General features: G+C 47.6%; 1 protein-coding gene across 3 annotated transcripts in view; it reads left to right on the top strand.

Annotated features, from left to right (window-relative positions):
- The first annotated feature begins 239 nt into the window (after positions 1-239).
- Positions 240-23392, top strand: part of RORA (RAR related orphan receptor A) — a 53422-nt gene continuing 30269 nt past the window's right edge. Inside the window, exon 1 of one of the 3 annotated variants that reach the window (XM_087877956.1) lies at positions 240-263. Coding sequence is in view for 2 of the 3 variants with exons in the window: in XM_034409395.3 (XP_034265286.2) it covers positions 14708-14891 (184 nt within the window). In the remaining variant the exon portion in view is untranslated. Of the gene's footprint in view, positions 264-14680; positions 14892-23392 lie in introns of those variants that run through there. The other 2 variants (XM_034409395.3, XM_087877954.1) reach the window with 2 other exon arrangements.

Here is a 23392-nt window from a genome sequence, read left to right as displayed (position 1 = left end):
TCAAAGGACATCCCATAGGAAGCCAGCTGCCCCAAACATCCGGAACTTGGCAAGGCCTTCTCCACTGGTCTGCTGAGATCCTACTTCCAGGGTCTATTATGGTTGGGGTCTATTGTGGTTCTGTTACTTTTAAAGGTGCCACTGAATTTATCCTTGGCTGCGTGCAACTACTTTTAAGGCCAATGAGAGGGTCTCGTTGCTTTGCTAACAAAGTTCTTTTCTCTTCCTCCTAGGCATTTCCGTAACAAAGAAGACTCACACATGTAAGTAAGCTCCTCCTTTCTCATTGTATTGACTTTGCTGGGGAAGGAACACCTGTCCTAACGGGGTTGGCTGCCTTGGGTTGAGACCCCCCCCCAAAATCAACAAACAGATGGGAGACTGAGCAGGGGAAGGGTTGTAGTGAAATCGATGGTGCTTCCGAGGAGACCACAAGCTTGGAAAAAATAGAAAAGGATGATTCCAGGCAGATGCAGGCCTTGGTGATAGAGTCTTCTTGTTGAAATATTCTCTCTTAGACAGAATTTGGTCTTGACTGGTGGAGGCTGATGAATGCAAAGGCCAGAAGATTTAAGGAGTCTAAACAGCTAGTTAGAAACTGAGTCAGGCTGGATAAATGCTTTCCCAGAGGAGGGAAAGCTGATTTTTTTTTAAAAAAAACCTTGGCTTCTGGAATCATATTCCATTGTTTATATCTGCTGTATCTTCATCTTTTACCTGCCTGAAGGCTTTTTCAGTGGATTGCTTTATTCTTCTAAGGTGGGTTTACTTAAAAACCAGGTGATGATTGCTGTTCGCTGCAGGAAGCATGAAGATCATTAAATAATCTTCTAGTCCTCGTGATTCCACAGAGAAGCTTGGAAACAGGATAGCAAGTTCAGGTTTCTGAAGTTGCGAATAACGTTAAACTGAATCCAAAAGGGATTTTCTTTTGGGTCTCCCACTTCCACCTGGCACCCTATCTTTGCAGGGTTACCAAAATGGGGGCTTGTCCCCTGATTTCCCATGGACGCCCCCTCGGTATCTGCATAGAAGACACGTGTGGTTTCCCTCAGTTGGTGGGTCCCCCACGGGGCCTCTTCTCAGGAGAACCTGGAGAGGTTGAAATCCGTCTTCTTGAGGGGTCCTCCTGAGAAGGGGCCTTGTGAGGGACACACCAACTGAGGGAAACCACACGCCTGCAGGAGCCAGGCAGCTCTTTGGGGTGCAATTCATCGGTAGGTGTGACATCCAACCCAAGTCTGTTGGGAAGACTCTTGCCTTTGAGAGATGCCCAGAACCATCTATGAAAGAAGGACCAGCATATTCTTCATTGTCCTCTGGGCATCCATCAAAGACTGGCCTTTTAAGCATCTTCTTCTCGTTATGGCTGATGAACAAATCAGGCTGCTCATGGAGGACATTTTCCCGTGTGTGTGTGTGTGTGTGTGTGTGTGTGTGTGTGTGTGTGTGTGTGTGAATTTGTGCGCATGCGCAAGCTCTTTGTTGAGCTTCATGGATGTCCGGGAGAAAGAAATTTCCCAAGGAAGACCTACGGTCCCTTTCTAGGCAAATGACAGCTCCAAGCTCCTGTTTTGCCATCCGAGTGTGAAGTCAAGGCAGGGGTTTGGGTTGGGTTTTTTTTTTTGCAAACACAGAGAGGGGGGGAGGGAGAGAGAGAGAGAGGAAGGAAGGAAGGAAGGAAGGAAGGAAGGAAGGAAGGAAGGAAGGAAGGAAGGAAGGAGAGAGAGAGAGAGGAAGGAAGGAAGGTAGGAAGGAAGGAGAGAGGGGGGGGAGAGACCTCCCTCCCAAATGGTGAACTTTCCCAAATAAGAGTTAAGGGTGTGTGTGTGTGCTGTTGGCACTGAAGCCCCCAGAGAAAAGGGGGAGGCTGAATCCTGTCCCCCGAGGCCAGAGAGAGCTCTGGTGGTCCCTTGTGTGTTTCTGCCTAATAGCCTAACCGGGCAGCCTGGGGGTCCCTCGGGGGCCTTCCCTGCAAGAGCTCTCCCTCTCTTGGCTCCGATGGCTTATTAAAAATGATTTTATAATGAAGTTGCCTCAAATAGCAGCAAGTTTCTGCTTTGTCCTTGAAGCACTCTTTGCCCTGCTAAGACAACTCATCCTCGGCTCTGTTTTTCCACACGAGCCTTTTTGCTCGGTTTAAACTTTCTTTCTTTTTTAACCGACTGCTAGATTACGATTGATTCTTCTCCCCCTCGGAGGGAGGGGAGGAACACCTGTTCCCCACCAGCTGCTTGGAACCCGTCAAATTCCTCAAGCAGCCATTAACGGAGAAACGTGGCCATTTGTTTTCCGCACGGTAGTTGGCCATCAGTCAGGTTGATATTTTCTCCGACTGACAAGGAAGGTCCTCCTTTCCGGCTCTGATGGTGGCCAGGCCTTGCTGATCAATGCGTGGAAGAGAGGTTGGACCGGTGTTTCTCAACTTGGCAACTTGAAGATGGATGGACTTCTACTCCCAGAATTCCTTTTGGGAGTTCAAATCCGGAATTCATTCCGGCTGGGGAATTCTGGGAATTGAAGTCCACCCAACTTCAAGTTGCTGTGGTTGAGAAATATTGGGTTCAACAGCTTACTTCCTGGGGTCATGAATGCTCCGTCCCTGAACATAAACAACCATTGGACTGGGACAGCATGTCCCAGACAGGATTCCTTCCAACCCTAAGATCTTATATTCCGTACAGAAGACCTAGAATGGAAATAAGTGAATCACTCCAGTGTTTGTCAACCTTAACAACTTTAAGATGTGTGGACTTCCACTCCCAGAATTCTGGGAGTGGAAGTCTACCCATCTTCAAGTTGGCAAGGTTGAGAAACATTGGGTTAAGCAGTTGGACAGAGTTAGGACTTTGGACAGGTCAACCTCTCTTTGTCCAGCGGAGCAGACTCTCTCTTAGCATGAAGACTTTCTTGGATTCTGCATGGCTTGTTCAGGACTACCATTCTTTTTTGGGGCACTTGAAGGAATGAAACTGGTTCTGTCTCTGAGTTGAGAGAGCTGGTGGTGGGAAACTACAACGTGCAAGTAGGACTTTGTCCTTAATCTGTAAGGGCATCCTTTCTCTGACAAAGGAGGCCGCCTGTCAGTGGATGAGGAAGCGTTGAGATGCCTTCAAGATGGAGTTCCTTGATTCTGGTGACCACTGTCTCTTTCCTTTTGGCAGCTCTTGGGAAAAGTTATTTCTTTATCTCTTAATGCTTCCCTTATTAAACTAGATCTGTCAGTGGAGGAGATGCCAGAAACTTTCCCCAGAACAAGGAGATAGATTTCCTGTCCCAAATCTTAACAACTTTCATTCTTGCTGCATTTGAAACCTACTTTGGACTCTTTGCAAAAGACTCGTGAAATTGGAAATGGTAATTTGGGGGAGGGGATGATGGATGTATTGGCAGTAGCTGTCTTCTTCTTAGGGCCTCATCAGGAGATCTTTAACTCTCTGTGGAAGCAGGGCTAATTAATAAATGGATTAACCATTCCAAGCAGCTTATCCAAGAGGGGAAATTATGTATAACCAATGCTGGAAATTTCCATTTGAGCAACTCAAACCATCATTGAGTTTTATAGGGAGAACTCCAGGAGGGAAGAGCGGACTGAAATGGGGGCCCCAAATGAGTTTTTCTTCTACTTGGGGGCCTTCCTGACCCTATTAAGAGCTGGCTTTGTCATCTCCTCCCTTTTATGGAAGAGCAGAGTGTTATTTGCCACTCAGGAATCCCTGCATCCCTATCAGGGTGGCTTAAGATAATGTGGATGGTACATACAAACAAACGCACATGTATCAATTTTACACATCATATTGTCAGCTTACATTTTTTAAAAACCCATAAATGTGTCAATGGGGACCCTGGATGGGCCTTGAGGCTTTCACCCCCAATTCCTGGGCTCTTTGGGAAGTTGTCCTGTGTGAATGTCTGTCTTCCTCTCCCGGCTGCAGAAACTGTAGTTAATGACAGCCGTCTACCAACTGACAAGTTTAATGGCCCATAAAAATCCCAGCCCTTGGGGTGTCACTGGATGTTTATTGTTACACAAAGCCCAAGAGTAGATTTGTCACTTTCAGATTGAGGTGCCCCGAATGGGGCCTGTTCAAGCGGAGAAGAGCAGCCCCAGCGGCTTCTGGAGGCTGCTTCGGAAAGGATAGGAGTGGCTCTCAGGAAGGTCTGGATCCATCTCAGAAGAGCTGGGCTTCAAGATCTTATGCGGGAGGGCCCCCCAATCCTTGCCGTCTTCAGTGCCCCAGAGACAAGGCATGCCTCTCTTGGAAACTGGTTCTTGGTCATCCTTCCTTGGAATTTCTTCCCATCTTCTAAATGCCAAAGCCACCAGTTACTGCATTTTCCCTTGAAGGGTTGGTCTGCCAACCTCGGCTGTCCTTTGTCCCAGCTTTGGTTCCTTCTCCAGATCCCGGCCAGACTTGTACTTGATTATCCCAGATGCCAATCTAGGAGACGGTCGTTAGCAACCTCTCCACAGCCCAGACTCGCCTGGTTAGCACGTCAGAGTGGCTGCTTTCCAGCATCGGCAGTTGCCTCCATTCCATCCCTCACCAAGAATGCCCTCCAGGGCAGATCCTCGCAATTAATGGTGACGCTTGTAAACCACCCACATGAGAAAGTCTTGGAGCCTTTTCATCTCTGAACCAGGGTGACCTCATTTTTTTCTAGACTTTTGGGGAGACGGGGGGGGGGCAATCCATCAATTTATATGGGGCAACTGGTGATTTTTATTACTTTGCAGAATGCCCAGAATCCCTTGGGCAGTGTATGATCCTGCTTTGGCCGGCCTGATGCTTCCAAACCAAATAATTTATTCAAAGCTGATATGCAGACTAGACATCTTCCAGATTCATATTTGATCTTCTACAGAGGTAAATCCAACCTAAAATTACGGAGAAATTTCCAAAGAGGGAGAACAATTAATCAGATGAAGAGACGTGCTGTAAGACCGAAGGTCATTTTAATAGACCTTCCATCAGCTGCTAGTCCATAGGAAGGCAGGAAAGTGTGTGGGCACCTGGAGAGTTGCTGAACCCGCTTTCCAGTGGTTTAGGATGGGCCTTCCTTTGTGCCTCACACATTATATAAACTAGCAAAACCAGAACAGAATGCAAAGCAATAGCAACAGCAACGATGATTTATTCCCGGGCCTTAGAATACGCAGGCGTGGAAACCCACAAGGCTTCGAATTGCTCTTTAGAATCCCGACTGCTTCTTTTTACCTGCAACATTTGCATTAAGGTGATTGTCACCCAGGGAAAGGGGATTTGGACCCAGGTGCTGAATTGCCTTCTGCTTCTCTCCCAACCCCAAATGCAAGGACAGCGACAGGCAACCGGATTGATCCACCATAGACAGATCCCCAAGGTGAACTCTGTGCGACGTTATTCAGTGGTCCAAACTCAGACACGAATGAGATGCCAACCCAGTAAGGAGCAGCACTGTGCAAATCCAGAGTAGAAGGGGAAGGAGCTGGCCAAGAGTTCCAGATTGAGCAAAATTATAATTTTATAAAACTGATTTCCCACCCAATATTTCAGGTCAATTTCACTTGGCACCATCTGCTAATCCTAGGCCAGGTCAGCAACCTGCGGCTCTGGAGCCGCATGTGGCTCTTTCATCCCTCTGCTGCGGCTCCCTGTTGCTAGTCGGCTCCACAATTGATAGGGCTTTTGGTTAGGACAGGTAGAGGAAAAAGGACGCAGTGCTAGGAGACTCTATGGTGGGGGGACCGGACTTCTGCTCGGCTCCAGAATTGAATGGGGGCTTCCAATTAGGACCTTTGTGGCTCTTTGAGTTTTTAATGTTGCCGACCCCTGCCCTAGGCTAACGAAGGACCCAATCCACACCTCCCTGGGGAACCGCCTCTTCCATAATTCATAAGCAGGGAGTGATGGGAGTTGTAATCCACACCCTGGGGAGCATCAGATGGAGGGGAGGCTGCTCTCCTATGAAACCTACCCCCATTTTATTTATTTATTTTTATTTATTAAATTTATATGCCACCCTTTTTTCCTATAATGCGACTCTGGAAGGCTTTTTCCTCAGAGATCCTCTTTAAAGTTGCTCAGGTTTTTGCTGAGATGCTTCCAAACTCTCCCTCTAAATTTTCATTTCTGCCAACTTGGGAATTGCCTGGAAGAGCCTGTAGTCTCTTTAGTCTGGGCCAGGATTCAGGGACATTTGCTGGCTTCAAAATCCAGCTACTGGGGGGGGAAAGGGGGGGGAGAATCCTTTCAGGAACTGGCATTAAGAGGGAGACATAAACCTTCCATCCGTTACCACACCAAGAAGCCCCAGACAGACAGTCCTGCAAGTGAAATAAGACACTGTGGAAAATCAGCTCCAGAAGGAAACCCACCATGTCAGGATTGGATTCCGGGGCTGGGCACACCCTCCTCTCGCGATGCCCTCCCCAAAATAGATGCGTTCGCTTATGTAAACTTGGCAATATGCGTTTGGTAAACATGCACCAACTTACTCATGCTGGCTGCATGAAACGTAGCCACACATAAGGCTGGAATGTTGAGTTTGGTTTTTCTTTTCCCTTTTGTTTAAAGAGGAAACTTAAACAGCCTTGGCATATTTCTCTGTCTCACCATCTGAGACCGCAGAATGAGAAACTGGTGCAGGTGAGAAGCTGTCGGGGCTCAGCCGGGCACCTGGAACAAGGGCTGGAGTGTGTTTTCTTCGCCCGTGGAAAAGTTCTGGCATCAGCTCCCAGGGCTAAACTGGGAGATGGATGTCACACGTCTTCATGAATTTGGTCTAGAAGACCCCGACACCAGTGCAAACATTTTCTCAAAGGGCTTTCTAAGATGCCAAAAAACACCTCTGCAAATGTCTCAACCCAACAATTAAAAACTATCAACAAGTAATTTTAAAAAAAGAAACAATTCACCTTAATTATTCCACCATGGATTATAATATGAATGGACGCCAGAATCAGTTCTGATTTTATCTCTCGGCGAAAAGCAGCCCATTCTTGGATTGCATTTAGAGCCCACCTGAAAGATAAGGAGAAGAAAACGCCTGCCTTTTGATGGAGATCACCTGGGATTTGGGTGTACCCTGGATAAAATCATCATCTTCTTCTTCTTCTTCTTCTCCTCCCCCTCCCCCCTTCTCCTTCCACTTCTTGTCTAACTGCCCACCATTCTCTGCCTGGCAGGAAAGCTGCTGGAGCTGGCTTTTGAATTGAGTTTAAAATTGACTGAAGTTGAATTTGCCTGGAATTGGCAAAGAAATAGTGATTCTTTCTTTTAAAAAAATACATATATAATTCTTTACATTTGTTGTTCGGCAGCAAAGGCGTCTCTTTGATTGTCAAAGGAAACCACACATCAAGAATGCTCAGTTTCTCCCTCCCTCCCTCCCTCCGTGTGTGTGTAAAACACAAGTTGTTATTTCTGCCTTTGGTTCGTCTTCCCCGAAGGCTGCCCCCATGTTCTGCCCTTCTCTGGGGGTTCTGCTGGGGAGGATGGGTCAGAAACATTGCCTTGCCTTCTCACCTTGTGCTGGCAAGGACCAGCCCTTCTCTTTCTGCATTCTGCCGGGCATTTAGGTGCCTCCAACTGGCAGGGATTGCCTGGCATGGCACCCTCCGCAAAGCCAGAGGCCTGAAGGAAGTGGGTTTCTGATCTGCTGAGGAGCCTTGGAAGGCGTTGCTCGCAAAAACCGCGGGTGCACCAGGGCACCAGACAGGTTAAGTGTCAACAAGTTATTTTTTGCACGGTTTCTTGTCTCGGAAGAAGAGAGTCCATGTGACGCAGACGATACAGAACATTTCCTGGGGCTCCTGCTTGCCCCCGGTTGCCGTTTTCCTGCCTCTTTTCTCTGCCCAGGCCGGCCATTTATAGGAGATGCTTTGGCTCATCTAGAAGGACCCTTGGCAGGCCAAGCCAGGTCCATCTAAGGCAGGGGTCACCAACCTTGGCAACGTTTAAGGCTTGTGGACTTCAACTCCCAGAATTTTTTCATCCTTTGGGAGAGGGCCGGCTGGGGAATTCTGGGAGTTGAAGTCCACAAGCCTTAAAGTTGCCAAGGCTGGGGACTCCTGCTCAAAGGGCGGCTGACTTTAGCAAGAGAAGCATTTGAGCCAAATGGACAATAAGTCCTCTTCAATGGCTTCCTCTCCCTTCTTTGGCAAGGTGGCTGCTGAAATGAGATGGGGTTTTGCTTCCTTTGAGCTGACGTGGCATCATTTCTAAGATCTATGGAAAGACTATAATCCTGGCACTTGGTTGCTCTTCAAAATGCCACAGGGCTCAAGGTGATTGTATTCAGTAGGAGCTGGTCCTTGGGCCCAGTTGCTTTGAACTAAGAATTAAATCCCTTCTCCAAGAGATCTGCTGAAGACTCATAAGGGCTATTTTCCTTTTGGAGGGCTGAGGAACTATTCGGTTGGCCGAAGGGACCTGAATTGGGGCTCCTAGGAGCGACCATCCCGTGATCTTCCGAGGCCTTTGTTTGTCTACGACGTGCAAATATGTCACTCCATTTCGATGTCATGTTTAGCCTTTGGCTGCCCCAAGCATCTGTCCTGATGTGCCACAGGCATATTTATGGCTCTGATGCATGTCAGTCTTAATTGCACAGCCCCACCCACTTAATTTGAAGTCACTCTGGAAGACGGCAACACACACACAGCCACACACCCTTCCAGGCAGCTTCACCCACTCTCTTCTCCACTTACATAACAGGTTCCCAGGCTCGGCTCAGCAGCGCGAAGGTCAAGCCCCATCTTTCATTCTCAATCCCCCCCCCCCCCGAAACCAAACCGGGGTCCGGAAGGGTGTGAAACTCCCCACATTAATTTGCCTGAAGAGATGCACGCTTTGAAATAACGACTGGGATTTCAAAGGAGAATGTGTAGAAAGGTGGTAGGAATAGGATAAGAGAGAGCCAGGATGGGGGGAGCAGATCAGATCCCAGCTGCCAATGAAATCAATGAAGAACTTCAGAACAATCTGGCCTTTTCCAAATGTTTATGGTTAAAAGGAACATTTAAAAATCCACTTAAAGGTCAAGAGAACTGAATCACAGCTGCCTTGTTGCCTGTGGTGGTCACTGGCCACACCCAGCATGGCTGGGCTCAATCAGAGTTGGAGGGCTAAGTAAACGGAGGGAGGCTGCTCTGAGCTCTCTCTCTCTCTCCATCTCTCTCCCTCATCCATCCATCCATCTCTATCATCTATCTATCTATCTATCTATCTATCTATCTATCTATCTATCTATCTATCTATCTATCTATCTATCATCTATCTATCTATCTATCTATCTATCTATCTATCTATCTATCTAATCTATCCATCTATCTATCTATCTATCTATCTCCATTTATCTAAACTATCTTCTGGCCTAATCTTCATGATTGTTGTTTCTTGGTCCATTGACTGATTCCACGACCAAGCAGCTTACCAGGCCTTCACTTTTGTGAACTGAGATTTTGCTTCTCACAATTCCTCCGAAAGCCAGAAGCCACCAAGACCACAGATTGCCCAAGTGTTACGTGTTCCTTGCTAACTGGTGTCCTTCCACTCCGGGTACAGAATGTTCTAGTTCTTTGGCTGGATCCCTGTGGAAAACCTCTTTGTTGTATCCTGCTTTTAAACCTGACCCTCATATTTCACGGCAGGAAACATGCCATAATCTTTCACTCACGTTTGACAACTGACAGGCCTTTGAGTAGCCTCCTCAACAGCGATTTGAAACTGAGCTGAAACCATTGGGAATGAAGTCTTGGCATGACTCACATTGTTGAAAACTTTTGGCTAGTAGTGGAAGGTGGAAACGAACAGGTTTCCAGCCACAACACAATACAAAGGTTCAATTAAGAATATCTGGATATCCACAAGCCTTGAAGCTTATTTCCCTAAACTGAGATCCTTCCAGATAACCCCAATCCTAACCCCAATAAATCTCATGATTCCACCCATCGTGGTTCTAATTAGGAAGCTAAAGCAGTAGAGAACTTAAGGGTGGCTGAAGCTGAGAAAATGAAGTTGAAGTCTACTCATTTTCAAGCAGCCAAGGTTGAGAAATCCGGTCGTAGAGGGTCCATCTTCTTTCACCCATTCCCCCTCTCAACCTCCTTGAAGCCGGGAAGAGCAGAAGGTCCCTTCTGCAGGAGCAAAGCATCTGCAGCTGAACAAAGCATGTCAACTTTGATGAATGCCATTCAGTAAACGCGGGCTCTGAATGTAAGCAGTAAATCCATTATTGACATGTAGTGTGGTTGACAGAAATGTCAATAGCAATCAAAGGAGTATTTCATAACACAGGGATACATAAGAAATAGATTATTTTGCCTGACTGGATGGAAAGGCCTCCATATCACCTTGCTAACCAAACCACCTTTTGCATTGTTGTTTTTTGCGAGCTGCAGAACTTCACATCAATGGAAATAAATCAATACCTCTGAACGGCACTGCCGGGGTGATTCAGAAGAACAGCCCAAGATGCATTAAGATCAGCTCTTTGTCTGGCCAGCTCCGTGTGTTCACTTGCATAAATGAATCAAGGCAAATTATACTCAGCATGATGCACGAATCCTATCTTTGTTTCTATCCATAGTTATGTGTTAACTGAGAGCTGCCCATATTTGGTCTCCTCCTTTTATTAATTTTTAGTTAATAGCAGAGTGAGTGATTTTTATCACTTTTCTTTAAATTATCCCTGCATGGTGCATGCCTCTTCACTCTCCATCGGTCTGTCTGATGTTGCACAATTGGCCCTAAACTGCTTGTCTTCCCTTAAACACTCATTGTTCCCGGCATTCTCACATCTCTTAAGTGATGCTGTTGGTCAGTTACTTTCTTGGTTGTGTTTGGAGTGTCCGTTGTTTTCTGGGGTAACCAGGACAGGAAAACATTGGCTCCGTTGTCCCCCATTGTTAGAAGGCTGTGGGACGAGGACAAACCTTCAGCTGGTGTTCACCAGCAGGGAAGAGATGAGCCACCCCATCCGAGTGGGCTTCTTGGATGTCCAATCAAACAGCAGCCCACTCTTCATTTTGTTGGAAGATTAGGCTTCCTGCTCATACCAGACTTCCTATGTTGTGGTGTTCAGAGTTTGGGAGAAACGCTTCCAAGCAGCTGTTGTATTGTCTCCTTGAAATGATGGTGGCATATCTTTTAAATATATGTTTGTGGCATTACTTCTGCGTTGAACAATTATTGTCACAATCCGTCTACTCCACCAGAAATCACCCCTAATTACCAGTTTCTCTTTGTCTGGGTTGGAAACAAATATAAGATCAGTAATCATTTAAAGCTGTGGATCTTAAGGTTAAATATTTGACAATCGGACGCCGGCTTAATGGAGCATGAGATTGTTCAAACTCAGGGCCTGCTATGACTTGAACTGTCATCAGGAGAGACTATCCGTGGTCTGTCCTGCCTTACAACCATCTTTCCTTTCTTCGTGAGATGGAAGCTAGTAGTGCCAAAGTTTTATATATGTAAAAGTAACTGTAGGCTCCTACAGATATCAGGAAGACCTCAATGTAAACCCACCTTGAGCGGTGCAAATGTTACACTATTCCTGGTGAGATAAAAAGAGAACAAGAGAACATTTAAAGAATAGGCGCAAGGCACATTGTATCCAGGCACGGTGCGGAGTAAAATAAGCCAAAATAACTCCTTAGCAATGCAGAAACTTTCTCTGGATTTGGGTGGGTGTTTGCAGAGTGCTGTTCTTTCCTTGCTTCTGGGTCTGGCTTGAAATGTGGTTTTAATGATGGGTTTAGCTTTGAGTGCCAGGGAGTTACATAAAGAGCCACGATGGTGGGTTTGATTTTCTTTTCCTTTCTCTTTCTCTTTTCCATCCCCTGGCCAAGGTTAGGCAGAAGACATTGTGCCTGTCTTTTCCTGACAGATATTAATGACTTTTGATTCAGAGTCCTCTCTGAAGAATTAAGCCAGGGTGAAGGCCACCTTCTGCGGAAGGTGGGTGCCTCCAAATCAGCTCCATCGCACACTTCCTTGTAAGGAACGATGGAGCTGATCTGGTGAGGAGCAGAGGAAGAAAAGCCAAGCCAACAGAAGGAAGCATCTCTGGAGCTTTTCCTGGTCATCTGTGGGGGAATCTGGAGATAACCGGGAGGAAGGTGTGCAGGGAGGAAGGGTCACCATCAGTCCTGGAAAAGCAGAAAGTGTGAGAAAGAAGCTCCCTGCAACAATCAACCAGCATTCCTGGGATCTGCATCACGACCTGGCCCACCTCACAGGATGGATGTCCTGCTGTCCCTTGTTCGTGATTTGGAAGCTTCAACCAGGATGAATTTACAGCGGTTGCCATAGGGCCATTTAGTTGCCCCACGAAAGGTCAACGAGGGGCAGATTCATTCAACAACTTAATGACTGTGGCAAAAGGTTGTAAAATCAGTCTTGGTCACCTAATGAACCATTTAACAATCACATCGCTTAGTGACAGAAATTCCGGTCCCAATTGTTGTCGTAAGACAAGGACCATCTGTCTGCAGGATCTTGTATGCAGCATCAGAGTGCAGAGTCAACACAATCCAAAGCGCAACGGATGCCTTTCCCTTTTATTAGAAGACCTTCTACAAGCCAACCCCCCCCCCACCTGTGCACCTGTGCACGCTTGATACCCGACACGAACAAGGAAGAGAAGTGGGGAGGAATTGGCCACGTAGACGAAAAGGTGTTAAGAGTTTCTCACAATTAGTTTCACACTTTGTCTTGGCCTTTCTTTCCTGTCTCGATGCTTCAGTTCCTTTTTCAAGAAGGGAAAAATAGATGAACGAAGGAAAATATGATCCATGCAAAGAAAAAGAGACCCGTTTTAGGGCAGGAAGCCCCCTCCTCTGCCTAGGGGCTTTTGACGGCTCCAGTCCTTTTTAACCTACCTACACATCTGCAAGTTGCCTTAAGACCAAATCAGCCTAGAAATGTGGAATATAAATGGTTCTGACCACAGAAGGGCCAGAGAATGAATTTCTACCTTCAGGAAGATTCAGGGATCTTGGAAGCACTTTTGACATGCTCTTGGACATCTCTCCCCTCGCTCACTCTCTTTCCCAAGGGCCAGATTGGGTGTGAAAGATCATCAGACCTAGCTTGGTGCAACTGCCAGATCTAGGACGCCTGGGCAGAATAGCCCCATGGAGTTTGTAGTCCAGAAAGAGCCTTCTTGTAGATCTGTAGCCCCTCCCGTCGTGCTACCCCCCGCCACCCCCAACCCCCAGTAAGCCAGTTCTCTTCCAGGCATATTTTAACACACTGTTTGTATACATTTCTGGCTTCTAGCAATACGGTTGAAAGCTTTGATCTCCTGCTTTTTTCCATCTAGAAAGACGGGAGCGAAGAAACTCTGTTTTGCTGAGACAGACAAATTGCCAGGCAATTCAATTTGGTGGGTTTCCTGCCCACCCGCTCCCCCACTCCTTCCTGCTGCCGCTTTTCATTTCTGCTCCATTCGGTAAAACCCAGCCCAGCCGAAAATGCCATTTCTGTCTAGCTAGAAGATCTGCAGTTCATTCAGTCCCAAAGTTGTAATTAGTGCTTTTGTCTGTCAAAATGTACCAAATGTACCAAAACACAACAACCAAGAATTGTGAAGAGGCTGAGCTGGGGGTCTCTGCCTTCCCTTCTCTGGTTCCAAAAGCTGGAGGGCTGCTCCAGATCAGTGGCGGGGTGGGGTTTCCTCGGGGGTCTTTTGCTCTGCGTTGACAGATGCGGCTCAATCGATCCATCTGGAGGACCCCTCCCTCCCCAAGACAATAGAAGGAACATGGAAAGTATACAAGGCTTGTTTTCATCTTTTTGTCTTTCTTCAGTTGCTACGTGATGTGGACATTAAGTGAGTCACATCCAATTTTATGACCTTTTTTCTGCCAAGGTTGTTAAACAAACACCTGGTTTCCCCAAATGACTTTACTTATGGGAAGCCAGCTGGGGAGGTTGCAGATGGCGGTCAGGGACCCCAGGGGGCTACAGCCGCCCTTAATGCAAGTTCCCCGAATGTGGATGATGGGATTGTGGGGATGCCACCGTGAGGGTCGTGTGAAGCCTGGCCATAAGCCGCTTTGTCTGGGGCCATCCGATGCCAGCCCTTTCTTGCAAAGTCCGTGGGGGCCACCCCACTTGCCCCTTCATGCCTTCCCCTACCTGGATGGAAGGTTTGGGACCAGAGTCACCCAGCTGGCAAAGGTGAAGCAGGAGAACCTGAGTTTGGGGGGCGGGTCTTTACCTTCAGGCACAGAAAGGTCTCCGGCCAGGGCAAACTGTACTGGGGGGGGGGGGCTGCTCTTAAGGCTGCCGATCTCCATTCAGGTGACTCCAGCAAGACCTGAGGTGGGGCTCCACCTGGCCGCTGCCACCTGTGTGTGTGTGTGTGTGTGTGTGTCTGCATTCTGCCCCCCACCCCATCCGCTGCCCAGGTGGGGAGGAAGAGGCACCTCCTTTGGTCAAAGAGGGAGGGGAAGGAAGGGGGGGCCGGGGTCTGCTGCGCGAGGGTCTGCGGGCCCGGGCAGAGTCCGGGGCCACAGCAGCGGGTCGCGGGGTCCCAAGGGGGAGCAGCTCCCCTCCCCCCTTGCCCGCCCTGGCACCGCCGCGCAGCCGCCCCCGCGCCCCTCCCGCCTCTGCTGCCGAGGGGGGGGGAAGGGAAGGGAGGGGAGGGGGCGGAGCGGCGGCGGCGGCGGGGCGAGGCGAGCGAGGGGCGGCCCGGCGGGGCTCCGGCCGGTCACATGGCGCCTCAGCTGGGCCGCGGCGCGCAGGAGGCGGAGGCTGCCGTTGCCTCCGCCGCCGCCGCCGCCGCCGCTGCTGCCAGGGCCGGTCGCGCTGCCTGGCGGGCGCCTGCCGCCGAGGAGCCGGAGCCGGAGCCGCCGCAGCCCCGCCGAATGATGTGCTTGGTCAGCGCCGCCATGAAAGGTGAGCGCGGGGGGGCCGGCAGGGGAAGGAGCCGCTTGGCCGCAGCGCCGGCCCGGCTCCCCGGGCGGAGGGCAGAGCGCAGAGCGGGCGGCGGAGCCCCGGACGCGGCTCGGGCGGGCCGTGGCGGGCGGGGGGGCGCCTGCAGAGCGTGGTGGGGCTTCTCCCCCTTCCGGAGCGGCGCGAGGCTGGGAGCCCCTTTGCCTGGCGGGGCAGTGGGGCGCGGGGCTTGGGGGGGCTGGGCAAAGGCACCTGGGCAGAGCCTGAACGCCCCCCTCCTCCCCCTCCTCCCCCCGCAATAGCCCGGCCAAGTTTCCAGTCCGCTCGCTCTTCCCCCTCCTGGCTTCGTTGGCGGAGGTTTAGCAATGGCCCCTGGGCGGGTAGCGTTGGGTGTTGCTGCTGTTGTTGACGGGGCTGCCAAACATTCGCCTAAGATCGCAGCCGGAGAGGGAACTCGCGTGTTTGTTTCACGAGGTCCGGAGCAGCTTGAGTGGCACCCAGGTTGGGCTGCCCTCGAGTTTGCTGGCCGAAGTCCTCCGCGGTCCCACTTGACGCAACCCCTCAGTTCCGCTGCCTTGAGAAGAGCCTTTTAATTTGGCTAATATCTTTGTGAAATGGCTCCCGGGGCATTAAACGGATCTGGCACCGACTTCCCTTCCTTAAACCGTGGCTAGGTGCAGGTGATCTTCCGTAGGGAAACCAGGACAGGAACCCAGCTGGCTTCCTTTGGGGAAGGGGGGTCCTGCTTTGGGCCCCCCGAGGCTGCTCCCCGACGGCGGTGAGCTTGGAGCGTGCAGTGCAGAAACTCCTCCTGCTCTCGGGACGAAGGCTGAGCTCTGGGCTCCTGGAGAGGCACAGAAATCTCCTCCAAAGCATCCGTCATGGGCAGCAGCTTCCCAGAGCATTGTTCCTGCATGAAGCCCACGAGTGCCGGGTGCCAGTTAAGTCGGGTAGATGGTTTAACATCCTGGAGAGCATCAAACCGAAGAAGGAGCCTGGGTTTCAATGGGAGCTGGTGAGGGTTGGGTGATTGTCAAATCCCACAAACTGATTTTGTGTGATATGGGCTCTGACACGTTGCTTTAGGCTGGGTTTGTCATATCACATTTAGGTCTTAATCTTCCCATCTCTGGTCTTGCGGGCGGAGGAAACGGATCTCCTGTAATGACTGTGAATGTTGTTGGTGTTACGTTGTTGTCTTCTCTTCTTGACTCATGGCCCCTTTTCTTTCTTTTTTGATCTGGCATTCAAAAGCTGCCGGAGAAATCAACCTTAATAGCACTGATTAATTTCTCTTGAATGTTACGGACTGCAGCGTTGGTCTGTTGCTAACAAACAGATTTGTGAAAATCATATTCCCTCTCCCTCCCGCTCTCTCTCTCTCTCTCTCTCTCTCTCAATAATGCCCGTACCTCTCTCTTGTCTTGCCGGCTGCTGGGAAGTGATACGATTTGTTGGGGGGTGCAGAGAAAACGAGATGGGAAGGAAGCATCAGGGAAAATCACTTTTTAAGCTCAAATGTAGAGGGGAAATGGAGAAATGGGTCTTGATCGTAAGATGATTTTATCGCATGTTGGTGCTTTGTAGGAGAATCAGTGATTTAGATTAGGACTCTGAAAATAATGTAGAACTAAAACGGAACGTGTGCCCTTCCGTATTCTTCTTTTTCTTCTTCTCTTCCTCCCCTCCCAAAATTTAGGGGCAGCAAATTGCAGGGACTCTGCTGTAACCCTTTGAAAATGAGTTCCATATCCAAAAGGCTAAAAAGTTCAGTTAGAGAAGGGAATGAAAAAGAAAACAGTTCAATTAGGCTATTTGTGATCATTGTCAGAGCACTGGGTGTTCTCTTTGCCGTTCTCTTTGCTTTACTTTGTTTCTTTTTTATCTGTCTTATATCACTGTGGATATCTGGAGGGTTGTGGAACAGTTTAACAACTCCAAATCTTGACATGAATGAAGCTGTCTTCATTTTTATGGTTAAAAAGCCATAGGAGTAATCTGTGACTTGATTGTCATGAGTAAACCCTGCAGTGATGCCGTAGAATAGCAAAATGGCATTTTAGCTGGTGTAAAGCCTTTCAGAGTCACGCTCTGTGAAGCCCAGATCTCAGTCAGTAAAGAAATAAACAATAATCTGATAGCAGAGAGTTACCAAAACAAGGAACAGACAGAAACTGAACCTTCCTCCCCAAAGAAAGTCACTCCGAGTTCTTTACAGAGAGCCTGGAGAAGGAGAGATTCCAACACTGATGATTATAAAGGGCCCCTGCATTGGATGCCCAGCAGTGACTGGCATTCCTTCATAAGGGTTTTGTAGTTTTGCTACACTAAATCTACGCTTCGTTTCTGGGAAATAAACTCTTAAAGCACGTTGCCTTCTAAACCAAGGCAGGCTGCTGTAATTAGCTCAAGGAAACAAAAATATTGTGGTTAAACAGTCTCTTTATTGTTAAAAAGGAAAGATGAAAGTAATTAGACAACTCTGTCATACAGTGAATTTCTGTTAGTAATAAATAATTGAGCTGTGATTGAGAAGGGACTTTAGAGGCCCTGCACATTCAGCAGGACTGCTGTGAGGTTCAGTAAATGTGCAGAAATTTGTCATTTATTAAACCATGTCTTGCACTTCTTGCTGATATTTTGAAATATTTCTCTGGATTGCCGTTTGAGCCTCCAATGTTGTGACTGGCGTTTGTGATCTCCTTGTCAGAAATGAGAGCTATTAAGGTGGAAATAAAAAGAGGGGCAGGAGGCCACAAAGCATCACAATAATTTGTTTCAGTGCAATGGAGAGAGGGGAGGGGGAGGAGAGAGAGAGAGCTGTAACAGGTTTGTATTCTGTGTGAATGCAACCCCTGTGGCTGGATCAAGCTATGGTTAAAACCCTGGTTTAGCATGAACTATGAACCTGGTCACCATAGATGAATTCACTACCAGAAGGTCTGTGGAAGATTTTCCTTTCATGTTTAATTGCAATCTGTTGTTTTATGCAGATTTGACAGACTGTATATTTTAACTCGCATGTTTTCATTAAAGGCTGTTCCTGTTTTCCTGCTCCTTATATCGTGTCATCTAGTTCGGGCTACTCCTTTTTAGAAGGGTATTCATTTTGTCAGTAAATAGTAAGAGGAAAAGCTTGGTTTCTCTCACGCTGGCTTATCTGAGTTGGCTCTGTAGATGAAGCATTTTTTAAGATTAGGTTTCTTTTACTGGCAGCTTCATCCAAACTCCCTTTTTCTTGTTTCTGTTTTGGTGAACTTTGAGGGACCAACTGACCACTGCCTTGCAAAGCTCAGCTGGCCGGCACCATTAGCCCAGGAATACAGCCAGGCACCCACTGGGGTGGCCTTCACTCCACCTGCACTGCCTTCCCAGTCCCTGAACTGGTGGGCTGGGGGAGGTTAAGGGTGAGAATGGGTCCCATGAAGTAGTGGGTTTCAATTTCATTTGCTACCGGTTTGCTCGCGGGCGCTTGCGCATTCACGCACGCACACACTTCTGCCCGTGCGCAGAGATGTCCGGGAGGGTGGGCAGAGCCTCCTGCCATCGCCACTACCGGTTCACCTGATCTGGGGTGAACCAGTAGCAACCCACCACTGGTCCCATGCCTTGCAGATGCTTCAGGCACTACAAAGAAAGCACCCCAGTTGCTTCGGAAGCGACCCAGCCAGACGGATCCTTTGACATCAAGTCCAAGCTGTATGGCAGCCCCAAAGCAGAGTATAATGATAGCATTCTCTGCCCAATTGTTGGCACTCGGGTTATGGACGTCCCATTAAGCATCTTGAGGTCCTCCCTCCCTCCCTCCCTTCCTTCCTTCCTTCCTTCCTTCCTTCCTTCCTTCCTCATAGAACGTTACAACCAACCATCAAAACAATCACGATACAATATAAATATGTAAAACATATATTGCCCATGGTAAGGTCTCACACACACACAAGCACACACAATCCTACAATGGTAACTTTGAACAGCAACGTAACAACCAAGAGTCAGTAATATCAGAGTCACAATTAATCGGCCAATTGTACCAGTCTCATTGTGTGATCCCCATCAAAAATTACCAGCAAGACAACATAAGTAATCAGAGGCCCTCAAGAACAATTCAGGTTTCGGTGCTCCATCTGGGGAGCAAGGCTCATGTGTCCCAAGGAGATAAACTTAGCCCTTTCCTCTCATGGAAATATGGGATCTCCAAGTGATCCTCTTCACAGGGAAAGTGTACATTAAAGTTTGAGATCCGTCTGTCTGCTGGTGACCTTGCTGCTACCTTTGGTGATCGATTTGGTGATGCATGTTTTCCACAAAGAACATTTTTGGAGTGTTTGGTGCAAACTGACGTTGTGCTCAGCAGTTGATGAGTTGATTCTTGACCTGTTTTGACTTGTGCTGGTGCAACACCGAGAGAAGCCAGAAAAAATATTTCCCCAATCCGTCGGTGTAAGCACTCCACCCACTGATGCTGGGCTGACGTCAATGGGAGTCTGCCATGGATGCAGGGAAGCAGGATCAAGCCTTTGGCCGAGAGGTGTGTTGAGTTGCTGGTTTTCAGTTGTGTGTTAATGCACACACTGGCCTGGAAATACCTGTTCGGAGGTAATCGCGGTGCCTAGGTCAGCATATCTCAATCTTGGTAACTTTAAGATAGGTGGACTTCAATTCCCCGAATTCCTCAGCCAGTTGGCTGGGGAATTCTGGGAGTTGAAATCTACCTATCTTAAAGTTGCCAAGGTTGAGATATGCTGACTTCAGTGGTTCTTTAGTTTGAGAATTGGAAATTGGGTGCACGCAAAGGGAAGATGTTTGATGCCTTCAGATCAATTGGATTACAATTCTCCTCAGTACCAGCATAGACACCTCCTGCACTCTCTGTTCTATAATTTCCAGAATGGTGTACTTGGCTGTCATTCAGAACAGCACAATTGTTGTGGGGAAACTAATCTTGTCACAGCCACTGTATTAAGAGTTTTCTTGCTCTCACTTCCTCCTGGGACTGGAGATGGGGGCCTAGTCTCCAGGCAGAAGTAGTCCATAAAATTCAGAATGCAGAAAAGGAGACGAGACGTTCTAGTGATGGGGGTTCCAGGATCTGGGGTGCCCTCAAACTCAGATTTGGGGCATGCAGGCCTGATGCCCATTTACAAAACCCCTTTGCTGTCTGTCCACAGTCCAAAATCTCCCTCCTAGGCTCCTTTTAGGATGTGATTAATGTACAGTTGTGCAGAATGGACACCTCGGATGTGTTGATGGATGATTGCTCGCAGCAACTCTTGTCATTGACCTGAGACATCTCAGGAGTCTTCTTCAAATAGTCCGGAGCTCAGAGCATTTTGCTGGTGCGCATCTCCAAAACCCTCCTGAACACTGGATAGACGAATTACGATCGAATCTGCCAGTCTGGCTGTTTTTCTCCTCTTTTGTCTCTCCTTCATTTCATCCCAAGAACATAACTTTTCAAAACACCTTCAGGGGATTCATCTACCTACCTACCACCAGCCATCAAAAATGATAGGTCAGACAGTTGAGGCTGGCAGTCTTTCTCTAACTAGACTTTTCTTCCTGAAGATCTGTTGCTGAGCAATGGCGAAGGCCAGAAGCGTTGTGAAAGTCTTGGGGGCCTCTGGCAAAATATTGCCAGTTTCCAAGTTATATTCTGCCCTATTATCGGTGGAGAGACTATTTGAATTGTAATGCCTTTTAGTATTTTTAAGTAAAGTGATGAAATGAATCTTGTCCTGTCTTCATAGATCAACAATTTCTCATTGATCAACAACTTCCATGAAATTTTATCATACTTGGAAACGAACCTTTTTTTTTTTTTCTCCATTAGCTTTCCACGGGTATTTATTGTCCAAAATAGAGTATTTTTTAGGTTGCAATGAATTTTGGTTGCTTTGCAAATCAGTTCACTCGGTTCCTGCCGGAAGGGCAGCTCTGTGTAATTCAGTCTTCTGGATTAGTTTGGAAAGTTTGTCCACTTATTGACCCTAAACCTTGTGTTTGAAGGAGGGCAGTTTAGGAATTGGATAAACAAATAATCTTTCACTGGACCAGAAGTACTTTGAAAGAGAGTGGAAGATTGGCTTTGTCTGAAATATTGACATAACAAAAAAGAGCTTGGAAAGCTAAACAGTGAAGGTAAATCTAATCATAGTTATTGGCTACAGTACAGTAACAACATTTATTTAAAACATTACTTTCATATGTGCTAGTGTCACTGGACAGAAGTAATTGGATACATGATTAAAAAGTTTGTATCCCTTCTTTAAAGCACAGTTTTTCCTCTTCTTGTCCTTCTCTCTCTCCCACACATGTATTTGTATACACCCATGTTTTCTTTTTCTATAAATTCTTGTTTTTGTTTATTTAATCCATTGTTTTTTCTCAAAGCTTTTATTTATTTATTTATTGCTTTCCAGAAACAATAACAAAAAAAAAACCCCAAAACCAACCCTGTTTGCTTGCATTTTTCCTGGTAGTTTCTCTCATACAATGCAACTTATTTCAGAATGGAAAGAAGCACACTCTATTCTGAACAAAAAGCAAACATTTTTTGTCCAAAGTATTTTAAGAACTGAGCAAGCCAGCTCGAGTTTTCACCGTGGCCAAGCAGGAAAATTAGGGATGAGAAAGTCAGCCACGTCTTCTCCATTGTCTTCATTCATACAGCTGACCAACTATTTTTATTTTACTTTTCTCCAGCTCATCACGAAAGCCAGATTAGCTTTCTCTATTAACCATCAGAAATACAAATTGGATGGGTACCAACTGACGTTTTCTCCCTTATACCTTTTTCTGCTGTTTTGAATGTTGCAGATTTTCTTCCTGGCTCATTTAGACATTCAGCACAGATCAAAGGAGCTTCTTTCTACTTAGCAAGCAGCAGTTTTGACGTTCTCATTTCCATCAGAGGTTTTCTAAACTGTCTGGCTGATCTTCCATCAGAGTCCTTCGGTGGGTCTTGTCCTTCCTCAAGTTCTAGCTCAGTGGATGAGGTCCTTTCTCCTGGCATGGACCTGCTTATCTGGCTGCTGGTGTTGGCTCTTAGGCCTTCGTTTGGATCGTAACGAGTATTGCTCTAGTGTTATTTTGTGTGCCTTGAAGATACGTTGATGGGTAGATGAGAGTTGTGTGTTTTTAAGTCGAAGGGAAGAGCGTCGTTTGTGGCGTGGCTCTGCAGCTCCTCCAAAGAGCTACGCCTTTCCTGGCAGGGCACCCGTGCCACCTCATTCTGGGCAAGAGGCACCTTTGGCCATATGCAGCACAGGCTGTGGGACTCTGCCTGCTCCAGGGGCTTCACACACATCTCCAATAGGTAGAAGATGCAGCCATTTTCTCTCACTGGCCTTAAATCAGTCTCATGACTTTTCCTTGATTTCCCTGCCTAATCCTGTAGATTGTGCATATCGTTGTGTGGGGTGGGTGGGTGGGTGGAATCCTCCCTATGGATCACATCAGCCTGCTAGAAGCCTCATTTTTCTGCAGGCAAAATTTCTTTCTTAGAGAAGCATTCAAATATACAACTCTGCCCCTACTTGCAGAGTTTCTGATGATGGGGTCCAGACTTTGCTTCACCATGCTGGTCCTGGGGCAAGATTTCTCCCCCATTCTTAAACTTCTACCTGGAGTTCAGATCCACAAACAAAAGGTTCAACATGATTTCTGAGGAGGTTTATTCTGGTTATTCCTTTCTGATAAGGAGAAGGGAGGGTGCAACGAAGGCACCAAAAATTTGCCATCACAGAAATGTAACCTGGCTTGTTAGGTGAGATGCAAAGAATCCAGAAAAAGGCTGGCACCACAAACAGCCTTTTGGGCAGAGCAACCCATGCCAAGGTCAAAAATGGAACTTCAGGGACGTTGCTGTAGAAATCTTGGAAAGTCTGCTGGATGGCCAAGTGACCCTTTTAAAAAGTAAGCCAACAAATCGGTAACCCTCTTTTCCCCCGGAGAGTTTTGTGCGTAACCTGTGGCCTTCGTTCCTCTCCATCTAATACTCAGCAAGACTGCTGCAAATATATCTGGATTTTATGCTACAAAAGCCCACACAAGCAGACTGAGGTTTTATTTTCCAGTATGGAAAATGAGGCATCTCCTCTTTGCTGATTCAGTCTTTGTACACATATTTTGTTTTGTTTTAACAAAAACAAGGAGTACCAATTTTCCTGGCTTGATAATTAAATTAATAAGTCAGTGGCTGGTGCCGTATAAAACCTACCTGCACAAGGTGAAGCGCTCAGGGAGCCGCTGGGGAGAGCTGGTTCATCCTGCTTACTTCAACCCAACCTGCCTCGATTTACTTGTCACACCCTTTCTTCCTACCTGGATCCCTGGGCAAGAGTCCTTATTAAAACCCTGGCCTTTTCTCCCAATCCAGGGACATCAAAGGAATCGTTTTCATGGGGACAATGGGGTGAGACGAAAGGAACAAGCTCTCCCTTCTTTGGGTCCCTGGGATCCTAATAGAATGCCCGCCCCCCCACCCCCACCCCCTGCTTGCAAGT

This window comes from Pantherophis guttatus, chromosome 13 (genome assembly GCF_059756535.1).
Source record: "Pantherophis guttatus breed Tessera chromosome 13, ASM5975653v1, whole genome shotgun sequence".
NCBI lineage: Eukaryota > Metazoa > Chordata > Lepidosauria > Squamata > Colubridae > Pantherophis > Pantherophis guttatus.
Note: the sequence above shows the minus strand (reverse complement) of the source record. Positions and strands in the feature narration are given on the sequence as shown.